Source organism: Acanthochromis polyacanthus, chromosome 17 (assembly GCF_021347895.1).
Source record: "Acanthochromis polyacanthus isolate Apoly-LR-REF ecotype Palm Island chromosome 17, KAUST_Apoly_ChrSc, whole genome shotgun sequence".
Taxonomy (NCBI): Eukaryota; Metazoa; Chordata; class Actinopteri; family Pomacentridae; genus Acanthochromis; species Acanthochromis polyacanthus.
The window spans coordinates 11,412,344-11,436,336 of record NC_067129.1 but is presented as its reverse complement, the minus strand read 5'-3'; the positions used below and the strand labels follow the sequence as shown (position 1 = coordinate 11,436,336).

At 40.9% G+C, this 23,993-nt stretch overlaps 1 protein-coding gene across 1 annotated transcript in view; it reads right to left on the bottom strand.

Annotated features, from left to right (window-relative positions):
* The window catches only part of LOC110962196 (protocadherin Fat 3), a 65,902-nt gene that overhangs the window by 35,859 nt on the left and 6,050 nt on the right, over positions 1 to 23,993 (bottom strand). Inside the window, 15 exon segments of the mRNA XM_051937325.1 lie at positions 588 to 854; positions 977 to 1,091; positions 1,185 to 1,367; positions 1,475 to 1,596; positions 2,324 to 2,482; positions 2,605 to 2,819; positions 2,989 to 3,199; positions 3,423 to 3,698; positions 4,281 to 4,417; positions 6,755 to 6,826; positions 7,882 to 8,092; positions 10,060 to 10,374; positions 11,563 to 11,624; positions 18,096 to 18,294; positions 19,852 to 19,970. Coding sequence (XP_051793285.1) covers positions 588 to 854; positions 977 to 1,091; positions 1,185 to 1,367; positions 1,475 to 1,596; positions 2,324 to 2,482; positions 2,605 to 2,819; positions 2,989 to 3,199; positions 3,423 to 3,698; positions 4,281 to 4,417; positions 6,755 to 6,826; positions 7,882 to 8,092; positions 10,060 to 10,374; positions 11,563 to 11,624; positions 18,096 to 18,294; positions 19,852 to 19,970 — 2,663 coding nt within the window.

Below are 23,993 nucleotides of genomic sequence, written 5' to 3'. Positions count from 1 at the left end.
CTGACTTATCATTTATCTCACTATAACCAGGAGCAACCTCACAGGTTCTCTTTGTACTTACTCCTACTAAAAAAAGGCTTCAACTGCTGAGGCTGCAAGGTCTGCATGTTAAACGAGTAAGAGCATCTTTAAACTCGGAAAATGTAAAAAGCAAGCAAGTCAGCCTGTAATTGTTTTCTGAAGTTCAGTCAGCTTAACTCAGCCAGTTCTACACTTTCAAAGCTCGTAAGATGACTTTGAACTAATTAATCAACCTCAGTGCCGTTAACGCGCATTTTACGGCAGCAGGGGAGGTTATGTTTCAAAGCTGAATGACCTTAAAATGATTTACAGTGTATTTAACAAGACTATGCAGGAACTGGCCTCTTTGTTGCTTAATCAAAAACAGTAAAACAACTCCAAAGCGTGGAGACCTGGGACAGAAAATTCTGCATCATTAAATAACAAGTGACCCAGTGCTTGGACCTCTCTGTGAAAGTCATTGTCTTGTAAGTCAGACTAAGTCAGCAGCATGCTGATTATCTAAGATAGCAGCAGGTCACATACAAGTGCTAATGATATGTCCACTGATAAAACTGATCACTTACCTTCACATTAAAGCGATAACGATCTTTATTGAGGTTCTGATTTAGGACAGTCACAACTCCGGTGTAGCGCTCCACAGCAAAATACTCCACATTGCTGTCCACCAGAGAGTAAACTAGCTGGGGTGTGACAGACTTGAGGTCAGAGGTCATGTCAGGGTCAAAAGCCTCAACCTTAAGGACCTCAACTCCTAAGTATGTAGGCAGGAGGAGGACCGTCTCATAAGTGTCCTGGAAGAACTTTGGGGGTGAATCATTGATGTTCATTACCTACAACAGGGTTTACACAAAGTGAAAATCATGTCAGCAATTGCTATAGTAACATATGAATCAAACTGAGTCAAGAATGATTTATGAGGCAGTGAAAGCTGATTCATATGTCATTTCCTTACCTTTATGATCACTTCCGCTGGGCTTTCAGCGCTCCGAGAAGGCTGACCGCTATCTCTGACATGAACCCGAAAGAGGAACTCAGAGAAAGTTTCATAGTCCAGGCTGGCAATCGTTCTAAAATTCCCAAACCATTCAAACAAAGTTATTATAAGGCGCTCTGTAATGTTTCATAAGCAGGTGAATCAGATCAACAGTGACGCCACCTACCGAATTGATCCAGTCCCAGAGTCCACGCTGAAAAACATGCGAGCGGTCTCGTCTATGATCTGGAACACTAACAGGGCGTTGTGATTGCGGTCTTTATCGGTCGCCTGGATGACTAAAGGGTTACCATCCTCTCCCAGGACCACACTGTTGACCGGAGCAGCCTCACTGACTGCACCCACATACCTGACAGAAAAAGAGACCGCTGTAAAACTTTCCTAAAGATAGGGTGGAAGCTGCATGTCAACGGCAAAGCTCTCCTCTTTTGTACGTCAAATGACGACCACTGATACCTGAGTTGTTGGAATACAGGTGGGCTATCATTGACATCCCCAACTTGGATGATGACAGTGGTGCTGGCTTCCATTCCAGCCATGCTCAGGGCACGCACCATCACAAAATAGATTGTTGTCTTCTGTCAAAACATAGCAATCCAATGAGTGCAAGTGTTGTTTCAAATATCCACCAGGTCAAACAATTTAGGGAAAACATCTGATTGTAATGTTTCTGACAGACATTCACTGTGTAATAGGTTTAAAACATGTGATGGAGTCTTACAACATGAGATCATTGTTTAAACCCTGGGACATATCAATTAATTGTTCAGCGCCACACTACTCTGCACATTTTAAGCATGAATAGTTATGTGAAGACGCTTTCAAGAATTATAAAAAATAAAATGCATGAACAAACTTAATTTTAACGTAAGAACAGGAAGATAAAATCTAATCAACATTTAGTGTGACCACCCTTTGACTTTAAAGCAGCATCAAAATTCCAAGACACACTTGCACAAAGTTTTTCAAGGTACTTGGCAGGTTGGTGGTTCCAAGAATCTTGGAGAAGTTGCCCCAGTTCCTCTGTGGATTCAGGCTGTCTCAGTTACCAAACATAATCACTAACTCTGTGCTGTTCAGATCAGGGCTCTGGGGGGAGCATACCATCTGTTGCAGGACTGCTTGTTCCTCTTGTCACTAAATAGATGACTCTGATTGTATGTTTGGATGTTGTCAAAGTACAGAATGTGTCAGGGACAGAACAAAGGCTTCCCTGATGGTAACGTCTGGTGGGAAAAAACTTAACATCTAAAGTCCCTGATTTTTTTTGAAGGAAAATAATGAAGCAAAAGATTTACAACAAACCTCAAAGTCAAGCATTCTGCGTGTAGTGATAACACCAGTATGATGGTTGATAACGAAGCACTGCTCCTCGTTGCCCCTGGTGATGTCATAAATGAGCGCAGAGCGGCTGAGGGCGCTAACGGTGGTCACATATGTTCCAATTTTGCTGTTCTCCATTATCTGTAAAAACGGACAAACAAGATTTTAGTCACTATAGTGATGTATATGCTCAGTTTTCCAGCCATCTCCCCAGCTCTCTCTCCCATGCATCCCTTCTTCAAGTCAGGCATGTCTCTCTTTACCTCAGTCTGATACTCCTTCTGAGTGAATTTGGGTTTGGAGAAGTCGGACAGCATCAAAGAAATGCGAACTGTAGCTGTGGCCATTAATGGAGGAAATCCGCTATCGGTGACGCGTACAGTGAGGGTGTAAAAGCCCACAGAGGTGAGGTCCAAGTCCTTGGCAATGAATATAAGGCCTGTGGCATTATCAATGCCAAACACACCATTAGAGTTACCTGAAAGTAGCAGAAAGGTTATAGACACCATTACTGTTAAATGCAGAAAAACTGAATTTCAATTCCAATTTCTTATTCACGAAAAGGGCACAGTTTACTCACATCATTTAAATAAAGCCAGAAAAGAAACATAAAAATGGTAATAATTTTCTTTTAGATGGCACCACACCTGCTTCCGTACTATAGGTGAGTTGCCCATTAATCCCATTGTCTTTGTCTAGGGCCGTCACCTGCAGTACAGAAGTGCCTGCAGGAGAATTCTCATAGGCTACTGCATCGTACACGGTGCTGGTGAAGTAGGGGATGTTATCATTGGAGTCCTCCACCGCCACCAGGATACGAGCCAGGTCACGGTTAAATGGAAACTCCTGATCCTTGACCTGCAGCAGTATCGGGTGACGTGAGAGATGAATATGGATAGAGTTGTAGGAGGTGATAAATTAATGAAATCAGCTAAAATTAAGTAAGGCAGGTACAGTTGCCAAGAGGAGCATCATTTAGCAGAAAGCGCGGGGACACGCATATGCAGGCTCACACTACCAGCCAAGCGCGCACACACACACACACAGTGGAAACTCATGCCCTCCATGTCTCCTTTCTCACCATAACAGTGAGGATGTGCTGCGTTCTGGCCTCGTAGTCCAGCCTGTCTGCAGTGTAGACCATTCCAGTACCGGGGTTGACCCTGAACAGCCTCATGCTGGCTGGATCTACACTGCCGTAGATGGAGAAGCTCAAACGTGCACGCTCGTCCACGTCCGACGCTCTGACCCGCAGCAGCTCCATGTCGGCTGGTACATCCTCGGAGACACTGACATCATAGGCTGACTGGGAGAAAACTGGAGGGTTGTCATTGCTGTCTTGTATTCGGATGAACACCTGAGCGACAAAGAGACAGACGAGGAAATTTGCAAAGTCAGCAAATTAAGTACAGACGAGAATTGTGCTCAATATATTATCCACAGAGAGAGGAGCATGGTGTAGAATTAGCCTCGGCGACAGATAATACTTGATGTAGGGCAATGCTCCCTGCTGAATTTTTCATTTGCACGATATCATCGAAAAACAATTTCCAAACAACATTTTATTATTTCTCTAAGCTAGACTGTGTGTTGTCCAAAGGGGTTGTGGGCACTTTTTTTTGTCTTATACAAACACTTGACCTTTATTTCCCAGAGTAATCCCATTAATCCACTGATATCAAGGATTTCCCTTGCAAAAGAAGACCTAGCAGGCCAGCCAAGACAACAGCAGCACAGGGGAATGTCAAAGACGGAGCGACAAAAAGCACATTTCACAGTCAGCAAGAGATAATTTCAGAAAAAGGGGAGTGCAAGCGCAGGAAGGGAAGCTGAGAGTAAACAGCTCCCCTAGGAAAGAGGTAACAATAATTTAATTCGATGTGGGTCTGCAGTGTGTAAGAGGCAGTGCCAGTGCATAACAAATCAAAACTCTGTGTACCTGCGCTGTGGCAAAGTTGGTCCCATCTGTCACCTGTATCGTCATGTTGAACACAGACTGCACCTCTGCATCCAGGGGCTTGGCCACGACTAGAGTCCCCACTCCCACTTGAAGGTCAAACTGCATGTCAAAGCTCCCTGGAATCACACACATACAATTACACACCAAGTGTCTGTCATTTAGTATTCACTTTGCGTGCTAAACTCAGGTGCTCTAAGTTATTACTGTGTAATTGTTTTGGCCAGGTGCCTTCGTCTGGAGCTGGAGGGTCTGTGAAATAAAATGAACTGAAATGCAATGCGATGTAGCAGTGAACCCACTTGGCAGCCTGAGAGCTGTTAACAGCCACACAAACATCTGTCTTATCACTCCAAAACACAACCCATCTCAGAGATCAAAAACCTGCAGCCGGGTGTTTTCCACGGGCGGTGAGTGTACAGTTTAGAGGCTTAATGTTTGATTAAAGTGAGGGAGAGGATTGATACGTGTTAGGTATTCAGTACCACCCTTCGTCTCATTCCAGCTTCTCTCTCGAGATATCTGGGAGCTTGAGCTCCCCTCAGCATATGAATACTGATTGGGCATTTTTCACAGAACCACTGATGCGTGTTGAGTGGGAGCAAACCACGGGGACTCACACTTTTTTTTTTTCGTTGTTTTCTTTTTTCTAGAGGAGAGGCTGGTCAATTTTATACCACGAGGGGACAATCTCACAGCATTAAGAGAAACAAAAGTCACAGTACGGAGTCTAAAAAAGTATTCTGTTTCTCTCTTGGATAGGTGCGTCTAAGGGAGTCTTCATAGTGTTTGGTAGCATCTATAATTTACAACTGATACAAAATCTGAACAGGTAATTAAAATGTACTGCAGATGCATGTATGCACATAAACATTCTGTTAATGAGCCAATTTTCTTTCAACCTGTTCAATTCATATTTCTTAATTAAGTTACTTTAGCTGGAGTTAAGACACTGGCCTTGTACGCGGAGATTTTTCTGTAACATATCCCACTGGTATGCACACATGAATGAATATGGACAAAAAAGCATGAACATCTCCAAAAATCATTGAATATTTAAATATATCTCTACAAGGAGTGAGAGAAACTTACAACTCCTTTTTACTGTACATCAGCAAATCAGACTAATGCATTTTCCCCCCTTACTGTGAGAGTATGCCACTCTCCATGCATTGACTGAACACCCAAAAACTCATTTTTGCGTATAAAAATTACACGTTAAGTTGTTTGGCTTGACCAGAAAGCAACTCTGAAGAATGATACAGAAAGCGTCAATCAAGTTGACAGGATTAGTTCTTTGGGTTTCTTACGTAGGAAACCCTGACTGTCTGAATCCATGTTTTTGAGACCTTCATCCATACACTGCAGTTTCAAAAGCTTAGTGATGTTGCTGATTGCCTGTTTTGCTCATGATATGCCTCACAGCATATAAAAATACATTATATATTAATGTTAACAGGATTAAAAACTTTACATTCACATACATTCCCAACATTTTAGACCACATGTGGCAATAATGCCAAACTATTTAGCTTGAAATGGGGAATGTCATCACAGATGTTTTTTTATTATTTATTTATTTGCATATCCAGCAGGTATGGAGCAGCAGTACAACCCGTTTGGATGTGGATTTGGACTTGTGGCCACCTGTAAATGTAAGTGCAATATACACACTTTAAACTCAGGTGTTGGTCTCTACCAACCCCTGGGGGAAATGTCTGCCTCTTTAGTTGTTAGTTGTTCCACTCTCTACATTTTTTCTCATGATTTTTATTGTGGTTTTTGTTTTTGATTTGTTTTGTTTAAATGGCTAAGAACAAATTCAAGAGAGCAGTGAGAGTGATCCAAAATAGTGATGTTGTGAGTTGGACAGCTTAAACAGCCCAGCGCCATAAAGATCCATAAAGTTGAGGATGGACTGCAAATTGGAGTCATGATTCTATTCAGGTTCATCACTGCAGTTAAAGTGATGTCTCTCAGTGTGTTTGCCATTTGAAGCATTGTTATTGCACAAAATAGCAATTATGGCCACTTTCAGGTTTATCGGGAAATGCAGAAAGAAAATAAGGCGGACTCAAATTCAATCGAGAGTGTCATTGTCGCTTTAACATCACAGCATGAGCAGGTACTCCATAAAAATACACTTTCATTTGGAGAAGTCTCATGGAAGTGGGAGCATTACCGTTAGAGGCAGACTGTATCACAACTATCCACATTTACTTTCCCAAGTAGCAGCATTGTAGCTGAACTAATGGCATAAACCTGTCCTGCCTGGGCAGAGATAACAAACCACAGCTGTTTGTGTGGAGCTGTGTGAGAATCCTTTTTCCAACTCCGATCAATAAATACTGCTTTTGGCTAAACAAGGTCATGGTACTATGTGCAATATTTCCTGACTTTTCAGAATTCCTTCAAAACCTAGGGCTTTTTGTGGAGGAAATTAACTCTGACCAGACCTGTGTCAAGTGAGCAGTTCTTTCCACAAGCATTCTGCGGAATGTAGAACGTTTCTCTGGCAAGTCGTCCTCCTTAAAAGTGAGAGAGAGGGGAAAAAGCAAAAAAGGGGTTATCAATATTTATGAAGTCAAGATATTCTTGTGATCAAAGGTCTGAATCATCTATATACAGCACTGCAAATCTGACCTCTTGATACTTTTTACGTTTGTCTGTCATTAAGTAATGTAAATGGACTTTTCAGCAGAATTCTCCAGAGTGGGTGAGGGGCCTGTGAGTCCAGATTTCGAAGTTTGAAAGTCAAGATAATCATCCATATGTGAAATATTAATGGCCATATCCTGTACAATTACGCCACCAGTATCAACAGTAAGAGTGGAGCAGGGCAAAACCCACCACATTTGATTTTCTATATCCTTCCCTATGACACGTGCGACTAAAGAAGAATAATCGGCTAATAATCAGTTAATTTTCCTGTTAACATCTTGACAAAGGTGTTTTTCAGAACTGTTTAGGAACAATCAATAATGAGCTCATCACTTTCTCAGGTAGAGCTCCCCAGTTTTAAACAGGCAGACAGGTATATGCTCCTGATTTATTGTTTTCACCAGAGGGAGAGCAGCAAGACATTTTAATGGTTCATTGTTCACCCTTTGCCAGCTTGCATTTGACAAAGTACACCATGAAGAAGTGAACTGTTTGTATAGATTTCATTATTCGACTATGTCTTAATATGCAACTGATAGAGATTGGCTCACTTCTAGTGTGCTGGTTCCGGTTTATCTTGGACAAGTCTGATGCAAAAAGCCAAGCAATCATTCTTTTAACAGAATAAAAGTCTGATCATGCTGATGGATAAATCTGTTCAATGCAATTGCTCAATCAATTCAAAGTAAACTGATCATCTGGTATATTCACAACTGTTCAGAAGTCTGGTTAATTTAAAAAAACAAAACAAATTTGTATTCCTAACTACCAAAACAATTCAAATATGAGCAATAGCACGCATAATTGTGTTAATTTTTGCTATTGTGATCACAACATTTTTACAGTTTTTAAAGGTATAAGAAAATTCTGAATATGCATTGAATATTTGGTTTGGTTTAGCATCGCGCATTCATTTTCTTACCGATGATATTGAACCACACAGGTGTGCTCGACTGGCTGACGGCCACCACTCCCACCGGCTGAGCCACAGCCGCCGTTTCCGTAACAGAGAAGTTGTAGTACCTCTGGGTGAACTGCAGGGGCAGCGATGAGATGACAGGCTTGCGAATCCACTCTACGTGGAGTTTGACGGTGGACCACAATGCAGGCTCACCGCTGTCTTCTGCTTTTATCTAAGAGGGACAAAAAAAAAAACAATACTTAGAGATGATATTCAGCGTACAGGTCCAGGAGCACAAGGCGGTAGATTTTACAAGTGGAGGAAGAAGATTTACCGTTCCCCGGGCTGGTGTTAGTATGTATGTATTCAAGCCAAGCAAACATTGTGAGTAGATTAGAATTCTGGCCTCTTCACTTGTGACTGTCAAAACTACGCTGATGATTTATACTCATCTCCTCTACACTGACGCTGTACCTACAGTACATTGACTACACCTACACTTCAGCAGCAACATCCCATCCATAAATAATATGTCGTTCACCTCAAAATTTGACCTCTATATTTCCAGTTTAATGCCATCAGTGGTGGAAGGACTGTACTTGGGTGGAAGATTTTAATGCTACTTTCTACTTCCACCACACCACATTTTAGATTAAAGTATTGCACTTTTTATTCTTCTACATTCATAGAATAGCTTTAGTGATTTGTAAGGTGAAGATTTAAGACAATGGTTAATTTACAAAGCTTTTAAAAGACAACGTATATTCAAAGATCAAACCATTTTTGGCTTCGGGCGTCTTCTAAACAGCCTTGTGTAGTCCAGGTCACATTTCAGATGTATGAATTGTTAACAGCTCCAGCAAGAATTGATTTTTCCCTTTGAACTTTTTACATGCTTTCATTTTATTACATGTTCAAATGACTCACTGTCTCACCCAAAATGAAAAAATAAAAATAGAGCATCATCTTCTTTACTTCTTTTCTCTCCCATTAATCATCTGACAAGCCCTCAGATTTAGCTGCTGTCAATGGATATATGAAAGTGTATAGAAAGTAGTTAAAACTAGCTTCACCTCCTGCAATTACAGCAAGAACATACTGCTTCAGTACATTCACTTGATTCCTTAATTACATTTCGCTGTTAATGCTCTTACTTGAGCAGGATTTTTCATGCAGGACTTTCACTTGTGAGGGAGCATTTTTACACCGTTGTATTGCCGCTTAACGAAAGGATCTGAATGCTTCTCCCACCACTGAATGTGATGAATGTCCCTGCCTGATTTCAAATAGCTTTCACACTCTCAATAGGAATACAATTGATCAAAATAAATGAACTAAACTGATGGAGGAACCTATATAAGAGGTAATTGTAAAATATGGCTTTAAGTGGTGCTCACTGAAGACATGACCTCTCAGTCAAATACATTATTTGCTTAGAGAACAGCATTAAAGTGACACAGTTGGAGGGGAGAAGACTGATGTGTTCACTCTCCACAATTCAACTACGAGCTCTTTTCCTCCGAAAAGTGCATAATGGTAATGACATGAGCACGAAGAAGGCACTGTTAGTATAAAGAATTTTCCAATCAAATAAAGACAAAAAGCAGCAATTTATACTTAAGACAAAACCTGAACAGGATGAAAGGTTCCATTTCACGGCAGAATATCAAAGACGCACTGAGCCACCTGATGCACACAAACACAACTGTGCTGCTACTCCCACCTTGGCACGGCTGATATCAAAGACGCACCATGCCACCTGATGCACACAAACACAACTGTGCCACTGCTCCCACCTTGGCACGGCTGAAATCATTGGCCCCGGGAAAAAGTGCAAGCTCAAATACCTGGGTTTGTGCCTGATGAAAAATGGCATTGTGACTGCGTTTGTTCCTGCCAACTTTGCATGAAATCGGAGCCAAATAAACTAACTGACCCCCAACCGGCTATGACTTTTTTTGAAAGAAAATGAATTGAAAAAGCAGCAATCAAGAAGTGGGAGGAGACAAGAGCACCGTGTCAGAAAGAGATCGCAGTGCTCCCAAGTAAGACCATCTGCAGTCGGTAATTCAGACTTTTGATTTACTTTCATGTTTGCCATGATGCTAATGAGTGAGTCAGGTTCAGAGCAAACAGTAATCAGAAATCAGGGCCCTTTATAACAACAAGGATCATGTTTTAAACATAAATTAAACTCACAGTGAGGATGTCATAGCTGCCCGCAGTGGCCATCTTCTTTGATGACACCATAGCAGTCCTGGGATCAATACTGAACTTTTCATCCTCATTACCATCAATAATGCTGTAGGTTATATTGCCATTGGCTCCAGAGTCACGGTCATAGGCAAAGACTCGGTAGACAGGCTCACTGCGTTTGTTCCGGTCTCGTTCGGGCAGGCTGATGCGGTAGGTGACCTCTGGGAAGGTTGGTGGGTTGTCGTTCTCATCCTCGATGTGAACTATGACCCACACAGTGGATTGGCGGGTGGTCACGGGGCCATCTATTACTGTCACCTAAAGAAAAACGTGCAAACACATGAGCGAACACACAAAAAAAGCACAGAGGAGTTGGTCATAAAGATGCAATATTGTCTATTGAAGAATATTTATTTGGATTCCCATTAGTCACTACATAGACAGCATCCCTCTAAGTTAAACATGACATCACAATGTAAAACATCATTGGGGAGAAATATGTTTTGTCACATGTGGGATGTTGTTCCATACATTTATTGACATCTTAAATCTTGCTCACACTATGCGGCTGCCAGTGTGAAGTGGAGGGCCACGTGGGGCTGAGCTCACGGGAAATCTCTTTGTATTATTGATCCCCTGGAGGCAGAGGTCTGATCACTGATCAATTGGATCAGATAAGGGTGAACACCATTGCTGCTAGCCTGACTGCTCACTAGACTATTAATTACAGGCAGGCAGCACAGGCTGGCGGGCGGACCAGTGGGTGGCATGCATGGACTGGCATTCCTCTTGAAATCACAGGACAGGACGATGTAACAACAAAGACCTCTCTAGCCCCAGTGTTAAACTTCTTTTCAAAGTGAACAATCCAGGCTTCTTTGTTGCTTTCATTTCGCAATGTGTTGTCATAAGATGAGTTCTTATTGAGGACAGGAGCTAAACAAAGCACTACAACTGCAGACAAGTCAACTGGCAGCGCAGACGTATAATACAATACATAATAAAAACTCCAAGCTGCAATGCTGTGGGTCAACTGCAGGTTATTTCATTCCATTTTGTGGAAGGGCATAGTGCTTGTAGATTCAACAGCATTTAATAAGTCGGAAGAAAAGTCTGGGGAAAGAGAAGTTTGCTCATGTCTCTAAAGTCAAGAATCTCTGATTATCAGGTTCATCTGCATGCAGAGCAGCAGGAGCAACAGAAATGGTAATCACAGAGCTATCTGTATGCCCAGTGTCTGCACTTATCAAATGCTGAGCAGACCAACTCCTCTCCTCCCTGTTCCCGTCTTGAGTGGAGAAGATAACCAATGATGAATGATTACATTTAGAAAATCCCAAACCTGGGCCCCAAAACTACAGCCATTCATCACAGTTTATGGAGCCTTGAGGGCCTGGCAGGGTTGTCCTCCAAACTGTCTTTGTTAATAGTGGGCTGTGGCAGGTGGCAGGGCTGGATAAATAATTATACTATGAACCTATGAAGAGTGTTCAGGTTTTACTGTACCTCTAAAAAGTGCTCTGCCTGTTGTTCTCTGTCCAGTTTCCTTGCAGTGGTCGTGATCAGACCTAAAAAAAAAAATCAGAAGAGAAACTTTAGATACCGTTTCTGAAGTAAAATAAATTTGCATTTAGATTAACCTCAATAATGAGCAAGTGTGTGCACTTGTACACTGACATCTAAACATTTTGCTCCAGAAACTATAGCCTGCAGCGCCTGGCAGAGGCAATCACATTTGGCACATGTTCATATGGTACTGCACGGCTGAGGGTCATTCGGTTGGCCAGCGAGCCACTGGGACAGAGAGAAAGGAGTGAGGCCACTGATAATAGCTTTGATCGAGCCAGATTGTTTAGTTGGTGGTGAGAAGGTCTGACAAACTCGAGCGGGCTGCAGTGGAAATCAGAGGCAACGACAGCTCCATTTTCTGCTGTCATTTTTTGTTCTCCGCTTGGATTTCAGTGTTTTCTTATTTTGTCATTTTCTAGCTGGCTCGCTATCATCGTACAACTACAAAGGCCCTCCTCTCCCCCGCACACAGTCATGTTTCCTTCACTTCACTTCACTTCACAGGATATTACACTGACTTACATTCGTTTCTCAAGGATTTACGTCAACTCTATCCCTTTTTAGCCTATACACTAACATCACCTCAAACCAAGTAGTGACCCTAAAATTTGCTGATATACACTAACAGGATTTGAATTTTGTCTCCACAAAGTAACTGTGTAAACAGATTTATGCAACTGCAAGGTTTATTCATAAAACAAAACAAAAGCTCCCCAGCCATTTTTCTCACTGGCCACAAAAAAAGAAGAAAAAATGCATTCATCCAAAAGCAAATACAGCCCTTTACAATCCGGTGAATCGACTTTTGTTTTTCAGAGTAAATGAATGTTGCTGATCACAATCCTTGTAGTCTGTTCAACATCTCGTAACAGCACCCGAATTCGATTGGACACATTTGTCTTGGCCTCAATCTATCCCAACAAGTACACAGAAAAAAACGCAAACTCACTACTGAAATGCTATTATTTTGTTATTGTTGAGCAAAAAGAATTTGTTGTAGCATGCTTATGTATATTCACAGCAGAAACTCAGTCAACATCAAATGACATACATATATAATGAAACACCTGTCAATAACGCATTTTTACTTTTTCATAGATTTATTATAGATGTTCTGGAAATACGACAAAATCAGCCAGGTAAAAAATACACATACAGCAACTTGAATCAGTTTTTGGAGATGTAGACAGTTGTACTGATCAAATTTTCTTAGTGGAATGGTCTCGTGCCTTCTTGTGAGTGACTGATTTACTACAGCTTCTGACTTCTCTGAGCCTATTTAAATCAGACCCTGTGATGCACTCATCAGACTCAGCCACAAATGCTACTGTGGTACAACATGAGGAGCTCAGTAAAGATCTAAAAAAGCAAATTATTGACTTGAGCCATTTCAAAGCAGCAACAGATCCCAAAATCACGTATAAATATCTTCGAGGGAGCGAAAGTGAAGCTTTTTGCCCCAAGAGCACCAAACTAACCATCAAGCATGGTAGTGGTAGTATTACATTCTGGGACTATTTGCTGCCAGTGGAACAGGTGCTTTACATGAAGTAAATTGAATAATTAAGAAGGAAGTTAACCCCGAAATTCTTTAAGAAAACCTAAAATCACCAGTCATAAGGTTGGGTCTTGGATGCAGTTGGAAATTCTGACATGACAATGACCCAAAACAAATTAAAAGTGGTAAAGAAAAGGCTAAATCGGGCTAAAATGAATGTTTTAGACTGGATTCCCCAAAGTCCTGACTTAAGGCCCATTGAGAACCTGTGGACTGTGATAAAGAAACAAGGCTTTGTCAGTAAGCCAACAAATGAAGTTGAATTGCACCAATTCTTTCAAGATTAGTGGTCAAAGAAGCTTGTGAACGGCTACCAAAAGTGCGTAGTTGAGGTGAAAATAGTCAAGAGACGTTTAACCAGATATTAGCATTGCTGTATGTATATTTTTGATACAGCAGATTTTGTTGTATTTCCAAAAGAGCTTTAATAAATCTGACAAAATTTAAATACATGACTGCCTCTTGACTGTTTCAATGATTCCATCATAGAAAATTCAGACTTACAGAAGTCATTAGAAACTCAAGACTGCCATGGTATACATGACCATAGATTTTTCATAGTGCTCTGTAGTTTCCATGTGGAATGATAACAGTAAAGGTGCTTGAATGGTGATAATGTGTTTGTGCCAGTGCAATGAGGCGTTGCAGTAACGAGGGATTATTTAAGATGCTTAAAACACTGTGCAGTCAACAGTCAGTGGGTAAACTGAAATTATGATGTGCACGCACGCACGCATGCACACACACACACACGCACACACACACACACACGCACACTGACACACTCCCGCGCCTGCCCATATCGCAGTGTCACCTTGAGCTTGTTACGCAGGCTAACTTCAATTAAACAAATTAGGAGTAAATCTAGAGCAGCGGTCGCAAGCTGTAGGAGAGAGACTGGAGGGGGGGAGGGGGGAGGCTTGTTCAGCAGAACACAGTGCGAGTGAGATAAAAATCAATGATGTACAGCTTGCAGCACATCTGCACTTGGACAGTATTCCATGTTAATGTGACATGAGAAAAAATAATTCAGCAGTCCCCTCCCACACTTTCAGTCAGACACAAAATTTATGTCAGGGTCCAGTGGCCATGTCTGAAATCATTACAGCTCATACCCTTCCTCATTAACTGACCACCATATCATGCCTTAGGAAGAAAGGGCCCACTTAAGAGGTTTGTTATCTGTAGGTATTGATCTGGGTACTCACTGAGAACTCATGCGATAATGTGGCAATCACTACTGAGTACCCATGGGTTGGAACGTCAGCACGTTGACAGCAAGTGGGTGTGATCCTGTCACAAGACAGTCTCTAGTACATTTTCTAGTTGAGCAATATTAAAAATACAAACTTGAGACATCAAAATCTGTACTGACACTGCATTGTAATGGACTAAAAGGAGATTTTTCATCAAAAGTGTCCTGGTACAGCAAAACCACTTTAATCCAACATAGAGCTGGAAAAACATAAAAGGTCACACGGCCACCATGACTCCATGACGGCGCTCTGCAAACATGCATGCTTTTACAAGAAGCCGCTCCATCTAACACCCTGTGTCAACACTTATCTGCTCTGTTTTCCTCCCCAAAGGAGGTAGGCTTCACTCACACATCCCGAGACCAGCAGACAGCACTGTAAGCTGTCACAGCACATTTACACACTTTGCACTCATTCAAAGTTGTGCTTCAAAACATTTTGGGAATTGTTGCGCTACCTCAAACCCATCAAATTGACATTTCCAGAGTGAACTTGAAAAATGCATCACTTTGAACCACCCCGAACCCAGTTTTGAAAAACAATTTGAAACTTCATGAAGAAATTTCACAGCAGTTCAGGTCAGAGTGTTCCTGGCAAACGCTTTATGAAAACAAATCAGTCAGCTGGGTTTTGTTTATTCATCTACCCAATAAAATTCCCTTTGCGGATGGAAAGTTTTGAACTGAGTAAACAGTCAGAAGTGATTTCTACTGAACACATATCATGCATGTCTTATTACCACACTAACAGACTGACACTGTCAGTCACAATACAATGGAAATTATGGTAAAGGTGCATTCAAATTCATACGTTGGGACTTATAAAACTACACAGTAAAGCATATCCAAATGAGACACAAACCTCATGTTATTTATTGGATTCAGTAAGCTGGTAGAATCTGGAGTTTTTCCTCTGAGAGAAAAGATGGTTTGAAACAGTAAAAACCAATTACTCAGTATTGTTGTAAAGTTCATTTATCACAGTGTGAAAAATACTGTCATCAATATGAGTTCCCTTGTATAAAATTAATGACTAGCAGATAACAAAATGTCGTGGGTCTTTTACTGAGACAGACAGCAGGGCTCAGATGGCTAAAAACTCTCCCCTGTGGCACACATACAGATACCATGGAAATAAAATCCCCCTACTCACACACATACACAGACTCACACACACAAAGGCAAAATTATTTTCACACAGCTGTGTGCTCTGGCTGTGGCGTCACCCTCATCGACTCATTGCAACTGAAATGCCCTTTCTAACACAATGCTGTAACCAACTGATCAATTTGTTTAATTGCCACACCGTCTCTTTCTCTCGCACACACAGACATATTATTCATAGCTACACCTGCTGGATGTGTGTTCTGATCTGCTGAAAAACAAATGTTTTTCCACCTGCATTAAAAGCACGAGCGTTAGACGGATGCATCAACACAGGCACTACTGCAGATAAGATGTGATATGAGTGAGAAATCATGTGTGACGGGTACAGTTACATATTAATGAATGTGTGAGGATCAGCATGCCTCTGTCAGGGATCAATATTAGCTTTCTCACCCTGGTTCAGCCCATCCGCTTCCCTACATAGTGTCAATATTAGAACCATAATGCACAAAAGCATATTCAAACAGGCGCAGTGGATGATAAAGGGAAATACCCCTTTGATTTACAAACAGAGTGAACATGCAACAGCATACCATTAGGGCATTCCTTCTACCTTAAGCAGACATGTTGTGTGTTACATGCAGACCATCAGTTTTTGATTATTATTTCTCTGAGAATACTGGCTTCCTGTAACAGCGGGAGTGTTCATATTTGCCTTTTGCTGTTTATTGAAATACTCATGATTTAATCTAGGGCACAGATAGCAAAGACTTCACAATGTTTTTTTCCTCTGGATCTGAATAAAACATGTCACCTCTTCAATAATTCTTTAATGTAATCTTCAAGCAGAGTTTGTATCGAGAATGCATGGGGACATCCCCAGACTTCAGACTTGGCAGCAAACAACTGAAACACAAGAGAAATGTTTTTTTTTTTTTTTGTTGCTTCAACAATGTTTGGATCCTGCATGAATACGACGACAATTCTTCCAATTTTCAAATGTGGCCATTTTCTCAGCATGGCTTGATTACTAATTAAAAAATAGACATCATTTTTGTAGTACATTAAGATTGTTAAAAAGGATGGGATCAAGACAGACTTCGAAAAGGATCCTATGTTTTTACACAAAGTTCCAGAGTTTGAAATGATATTCAGGCATAATGCCGTGAGATGATATTCAGTTCACAGACTGCTGTTGTAAATCATGTTTTGTGAGCCTGTTAAAAAAATGTATGAGAAATTCAAATGCATGAAAGTCTGAAAAAAAGATTCTGCGGGTATATAAAATTCACAGATGCACAGAAAAACATTAAGAAAAAGTCTGAAAAGGAGACAGGAAACGGACTTTAAAGTTCCAACATTGCGTCTGAAATTTAAAGGGGAACTTCTCTGATTTTACACACCAGAATCTTATTTACAGGTCTTCAAGCGCATATGTGGAAGAAAAAAATAGATATATAAAGCCTTTTGTGGCTTCAGAGGAGCTGTGTGAAATTTGATAAATTGCCTGAAGCAATTATCTTTTAAGGCAGCGTCAGTTGGGGCTCAGGATGAAGTATGAGAATGACAAAATCCGGGGGTGGTGAGGAGTTTCAAAGAAGAGAGCTTACCAGACCTCTGTGGCTCACTTCTCATCTTTGATTGAGGCTAGCAGCTCAAAGCTTTATTAGCTGCTACCGGCATAGCACACCTCTGAACAAACATTAAGTTGTGCTGAATGGCAAGTTTTGACAAGAAAAAAGAATTCATAGACTAAAAGAAAAAAAATCTGTTTTTGCTGTATCTATTTTAATCCGCTTTTTCAAACTGTCCATCGTGAGTCAGACGTTGTTATGGGAGTGCAAAGCCAAATTGCTGGAGCTCGCTTTAAAAATTCACTCAGAATTTCTAATCCAATTTTTGAAAGCCAGTCCAACAAGATAAAGAAAAAAAAACTAGACTAATACATAAATAAAAAAAACGCAGTTAGGTTCCATTTGCAGAAAATGGTGAGTTTTTCTGCAACGTAAACATAAAAGTAAAAAATAGCCACTGGATCAAAGACAGCATCATTTTTCACAAATGTTCAAAAATTTAAATTTTTCATGCTGTAATTCTGAACAACACACAACCACAGGCTGTCCCAGCATCAACTCACAAACTCAGACTGTTGAAGATCCTGTTTTGATCCAACATGCAGCATTAAACCCTGATGGTGGTTGTTAGTATCGATAGAAAAACCTAATTCAAATACAAGGTAGTAATCCTCACACCTTTCTCCAGCTTCAGCCTTGGTTTTTATTTCATACGTTTGTCTGACTTTCTGAGAAAAGCATGTTTCTACTCAAGAAATTATGCTGTACATATTATAAAATGTAGTAAAATACACTATTTGAGGTCCTAAAAAACTTCTTTGACTGCTGTAAAATTCCACAAAGGATGAGCAGCTCATCAGTGTCCCAGATTATTTGTATAATATATCTTCTAGTTATTCCATTAGCCCACCACATGCTATCAGTTATGCTACCAGTGGGTTTTAATTGTTAAAACTCTCATTTCTGTGAGTCTCACCTGTTTTTGGGTTGATGGTGAAGAAATTCTGCGGGTTGCCAGCACTAATGCGATAGCTCAGACGAGTAGACGTGGCAGTGAGGTCAGGGTCCTGAGCCTGGATTCGGATGACTGACACGTCCTTTGGAGAGTTCTCCATGATTACTGGGTGGTAGATAGGATCAGAGGTGAGGGGAGCATTATCGTTCACATCTTCTACCTGAGAAAGAAAGAGGCGAGACAATAAAAGAAGTGAGACAGACAGAGGGAGAGACGGAGAAAAGGCAAGAGCTGGATAAGGGACTTGATACACATTGTTGTTCATATCTATTTTAACTCTCAGCTATATCTGAGCTGAATCTGAATTGGCAATAGGTGTGCTGATAAAACAAAACCCAGCAAAATGGGAACGTAGCGGGAATATTTTGTTGTCGTGAGGCAACTCTATCTGCAGATTTTAGTATCTTCGGTAATCGATAGAGACTAGGTGTGGGTTGATCTGTTATCAATCACAAAATGGAAATTTATTTACGAGGAAATGTCATAGATGTCACACTGTAAATGAACTGCGAATTAATTTCCTTTCTCACACCATAAATCTCCAATATTTATGGCAAACAGAGCGTTGATTGAGCATTCGCTGGGAGGCACACAGAGCCAAGACGTTTCAGCCGGTGAATGAGAAGCACCTGCGCCTGATTAATCTCTCCCACTTTTGTCTGTGATGAAGAGGCCAGGAGTGAAGCAATCACAGCACCACACGTGAATATCCTGAAGCCAGAAAAGGCTGCTTGTTTCTTTTTTCTCTTTTTCTTTTTCCTCCCACTGCTGAACTCTTCCCCAAAGGGAGAGCAATGGTCTAGCACTGATGTGTGTATTTCAGTGTTTAGACAGTGGATTATTTAGTGCCAAATAAAACGGAAGAAGCTGAAACGGAGAATTCCCGTTGAGTGCATCTGTTGCCTACACACTGAGCACAATTACCGTTTTGGAGTGTAACACAGGTAGTGTTTGGTGCCAGATTGTTACTTGGGATGCAATGATCCATAAGAATGAATGAAAACATCAAATTAGCCTGTAGTTACATGTTGACAAGCTGTGAGCATTTATCAGTGATAGATACAAGCAAAGACGATGAACTGTTTCATACAATGTCATCATTCTTATAAAAGCAGCACATCTGAAAGCAAAAAAAGCAAATACAGTCACAAATATACAGTAAAAGCCAAGAAGACATAAAACTGAAGCTTTTTCAATAAAAATGTGGACATGGAGGGAATAAATGTGACATTAAGTTGGGAATACTCCACCAAACTAAGTAACAAACAATCCCACTGAGTCAACAGAAGCTCCTTTGCAGCGCACGATGGCTCAGAAGCTGATGCTCAAACCATTTGGTGTGAGCAGGTACGCAAAGGTTATTCAACAATTCAACATAGAGTCGCTGGTTTCAGTCTAAATACTGCTACTATGATTTGGACCCATTCACTTGTGTCAAATTCTCTGCCTGTAATTTACCCGTTGACAAAAAAGACTGTATCTAAATTTTATTAAGCATGACTTTGATCAAGCATGACGTTGTTGTATTAATTAAACTCCCACTGATGAGTTTCTATTAAAAACAACACCAACCAGAAGCGCACATGCTTGAACACTGCAAACCGCGACTGGGGAAATTTCATGCTTATGCCTCTAGTTCTATCTGCAAAAATGAAGACATTTTCTCTTTATGAGACCACTTATGCATGCACAGTGTAATGTGAACATTGGCAGCTACCTGGATGAAGACTTCAATAGAAGCTGACAGGGGTGCAACCCCTCTATCTGTGGCATAGACACTAAGCCAGTAGGAATCTTTGGTCTCACAGTCCAGGATACCAGCAGTGTAAATCACCCCTGTAGAAGAACAGAAAAAAGATTAATGCAGTCGCTACTTGGGAGTGAAAATACATATCTCTTAGGTAGGTGTGTGTGTGTGTGTGTGTGTGTGTGTGTGTGTGTGTGTGTGTGTGTGTGTGTGTGTGTGTGTGTGTGTGTGTGTGTGTGTGTGTGTGTGTGTGTGTGTGTGTGAGATGGGGCAGAGGTGTTATCAGTAGAATATATCCTTAAAGGGTCTCATGAGGAAAGGCTTGAATGCTAAGTTTCTAAAGGCAGAGACACAAATTTAGACTAAACTTTGTGTCCTGGCTTCAGTGACATTCACAGGCATTAGTGGTGCCGCTGTAGTCACCTTCAATGTTTCAGCTTCTCTACAGCTAATCACAGCTGACCAAACTGCTCCCACTGCTATTTGCTTAGTGCTAAATGTACCCTGAACTGCCCTACGCCAATAACGACACACACACACACATGCACACACAGACACCAGAACGCTCACACACACTGACTGGCGTGTGCTTCGTGGCCTTAAGGAAGATGAGTAGCTGACAGCTTTGGTGACCTCTTGAGGGACAAAGAGAACGTTCACAATGGCTGACACATGGGTGCCCAATTTTATTTCTTTTATTTTTTCTCCAAATCAGTCATGCAGGACAGTCTGTGTAAACACTGAAAAAATGACACAAACACTCACGCATCAGTTCACAGTCCAGGTTTTAGAGTTCATTTGTGCCATGTCTATACATTGCCAAGAGGAGTGAAGTACAGCTGTGCGAGGCCAGGGGTGTCGCACAGTTTATTGACACAAGCGAATCTAGAGTTAAAACCAAACACGCCAATGTATATATGATATCATTTCTTTACAGAGAAACTAACACAAGTCATCTAGGAATAAATACTCTGAACTGATCATAACAGACAAGCAGTTGATGCGTTTCAGCTCAATGCACACAAACTTTCATCAGATCTCCAGTTTCCTGTTAAATCAGGGTGCTTTTAGGAGACAGCTATTCCCAGAATCATATGAATCTGTTATTTTAACTCTACTGAAGAAAAGCAGTGAGAGATAAGACAAAGTGTTCGTCAAAGTTTGCAGAGTCTGTACTGAGCATCTGTGCTTAGGTTCGCTTATAATTAACCCCAACCAGATTCGAGACGGCGCTCAGACTGGACAGGGAATATTTACTTTGCTTCTTTTAATGTTAACTAAACATTGCTATCAGACTTTTTTCATTATTAAAAAAGCATTGCAATCTCGTTAGTGCCTTTGCAGAGACAATGTGTTAGAATTATTATTAAAAGTAGCGGCAGCAGAGTAGGACTGCAGATTATTACAAAAACATTATTTTCATTTTCATTATTTTTTATTGTTTCATTCTCTGCAGGACATCAGGAAATGTTGGAAGATCAGTATAAATGACCTCTTCAAATGTCTTGTTTTGTCTAATGCCCTAGGATATTTAGTTTTCTTTTACTGAGGATGTAAGAAACCAGAAAATATTCACATTTAAGAAGCTGGAATCGGAGAATTTAGATTTTTTTCTTTACAAAAATCATGTGATTTGTTGTCAGAAAAGCTACAGAATTTAATAGTTGACAACCAATTCACTGATCAGTTAAGAGTTGTATTTAGTGTTTGTTGGGCGGCTTGTGGTTACAGAATATCCTGCTGCAAATTAACTCTACAACATCAAACATGCTGCACCGGAAAAATAAATGTTGTGTTACTAATAGGCAAAGTCGTAACAACAGTGTTTGGATGCACTTGAAGTAAGAGCATCAAGGCAAAACATTTTAACAATAGCTGTGTTTCTCTGGACAGGTGGTGCAAAAACAAAACTAAATCATTCATCCTTAAATTCAACCACAACTAGCAAATAAAGGCTAATATCTGGAACTACAGGATGCACAACGGGCTGAGACTGTTGAGTCAAGACACCACATCCCTGGGGTAAACATGCTCAATACCACTCTTGATTCATGATTCTATGCTCAGCCAACCTATTAACAACACTGGGTTTTTTTTTTAGCAAGATATGATCCAAGCAGAATAAGTTCAGAGAAAATCCTCTGAGCAAAAAACTTGTGATCAGGATTGACGTCAATACTGCTTTTTGAATAGGTAAAAATAAAAGATATATCTCTATACAAATGACTGTCACGCAGCAGATGTCTCGTGTTGCCTAACTCGGCCTTCCATTCAGCCACAAGCTCAGGTACACGCATACAAATCGGCAACTAGAGGTGTGGTGATAACACCAGCCAGCGATTGTGTATGTGTGAGATTATGACTAAGCAGCTGCCCACGGCACGCACAATGCATAGTAAAAGTGTTTGCTGAAACACATCCTTGCCCTGTCGTCCTTGACCATGTCCTTTTCAAACCACATCTCATCTCTGTCAGAGCTGCTCGACAGAGAGACAAGGAAAACAGAGCTGGCTGTTTCAAAAGCTCTTTGAACTTTAAGACCGACAGGCACTATTCAGTGAATTCAATATAAATCTGACTTGACAGCATCCATTCTCACCATAAATAACACACTTCAAAGAGTGAACACAACGAAATTGAAGGGTCGCAGCACATTTTATAATCTAGAAATTCACAGTATGGCTGGGTTTACGTCCATCCGTCATGTCTATTCAACTTCCCCATTCTGGAGAGACAAGTTGTATGATCCCACTATCTAATCAGCGCTACTGTATCGAATAATCAGTCCCAGGGTTGATGACAAAGTATCGTTTTCTCTTGAGACACAATTGAATAGCTCTGTGCTTGCCATGAAATAAGACATCAAAAAACATAGCCTATTAAATTTTCTGGGAAAAAAAAAAGAAAAAGCAGAACAACTGCTTTTTAAAACTGTACGCCTGTAAGTTAAAGAATGCTTTATCCTGACTGTGACAAATCCTGGAGCTTGCGAGCCCACTAATAGAGGAGCAGTGGCTTCTGACAGCTGTCCAATGAGAAATTGCAGGGCTTGCTTTCCCTCTAACCAATGACAAGAATACCAATTTTTTTGTTCAAAGTGCAAGAGAGGTAAGGATGTAAGCCAGAGAAGATCCTACTTCTTTTTTGATAAATAGCCCCTGTACTTTCCACCCACATATGACTGAGTCATCTTAAACATCTAAATATCAAAAGGGAGGGGAGGGAAGAAAGGGGGCATTCATGAACAGCAGATTTGACAGACAGTGGGGGTGTCAAGGGCTACACATGATACATCAAAGGGCTAATTTACAAAGGGGGTAGATAGTGCATAAGTTAGGATAGGCTAAACAAAATGGATTTCTCATTCTTTCTCTCTGTCTCTTTCACTTTTTCTCACTGTCTGTCTCACTCGCTCTTCACATACTTAGTTTTGGCACTAAGAGCCACGGATTGACAAGCAGCCAGAGTAGAGCTACTCAACGTGGCAGCTAAATGCATGGTGGGAGGACAGAGCAGTGCTACTCTGTCCACGCCTGACAACATGGACTTGCACTCTACAAGATATAGTAAAACACTTGATACGCCAAAACTTGCCATGTTCTTACTCTATCTTCGGATCCGATTCAGGAACGGCATTGGTGTTTAACGTGAAAGTTAAAAACGCTCCAAAAACAGCATTTATATACAGTGTGTGTGTATATATAATATATAAAGGCCCGAAAGGAAGAAAGCAGTATTTTCTTCTGACACTTTTTATGTACTCCAGACTCCCCTGCATCCTCTTCCTTCCTCTCTTCGCTTCACTTCCACTCCCCTCTCCCTTCACTTTCTGCTCTAACAAGCAGTCTGATTTCCCCTGGAAAATCTGCACTCAATAAACGTTCTCACTGGCTCTGATGCTCCTTACTGAGGTTTTAATACAGAAGTGAATAATACCACAAAACACTATTACAGAAGACCGCAGGGATCTGTCCACATACTGTAACACTGCTTTGTCTGTGAGTACAGTATATACAGCCTGTAAATGAGAGTGTATTTATATCTGTACTGTATAGATGCGCATATGTGTATAGATATAGACAGGCAAGTTGAGGGAAAGATCTGTCTGTCAG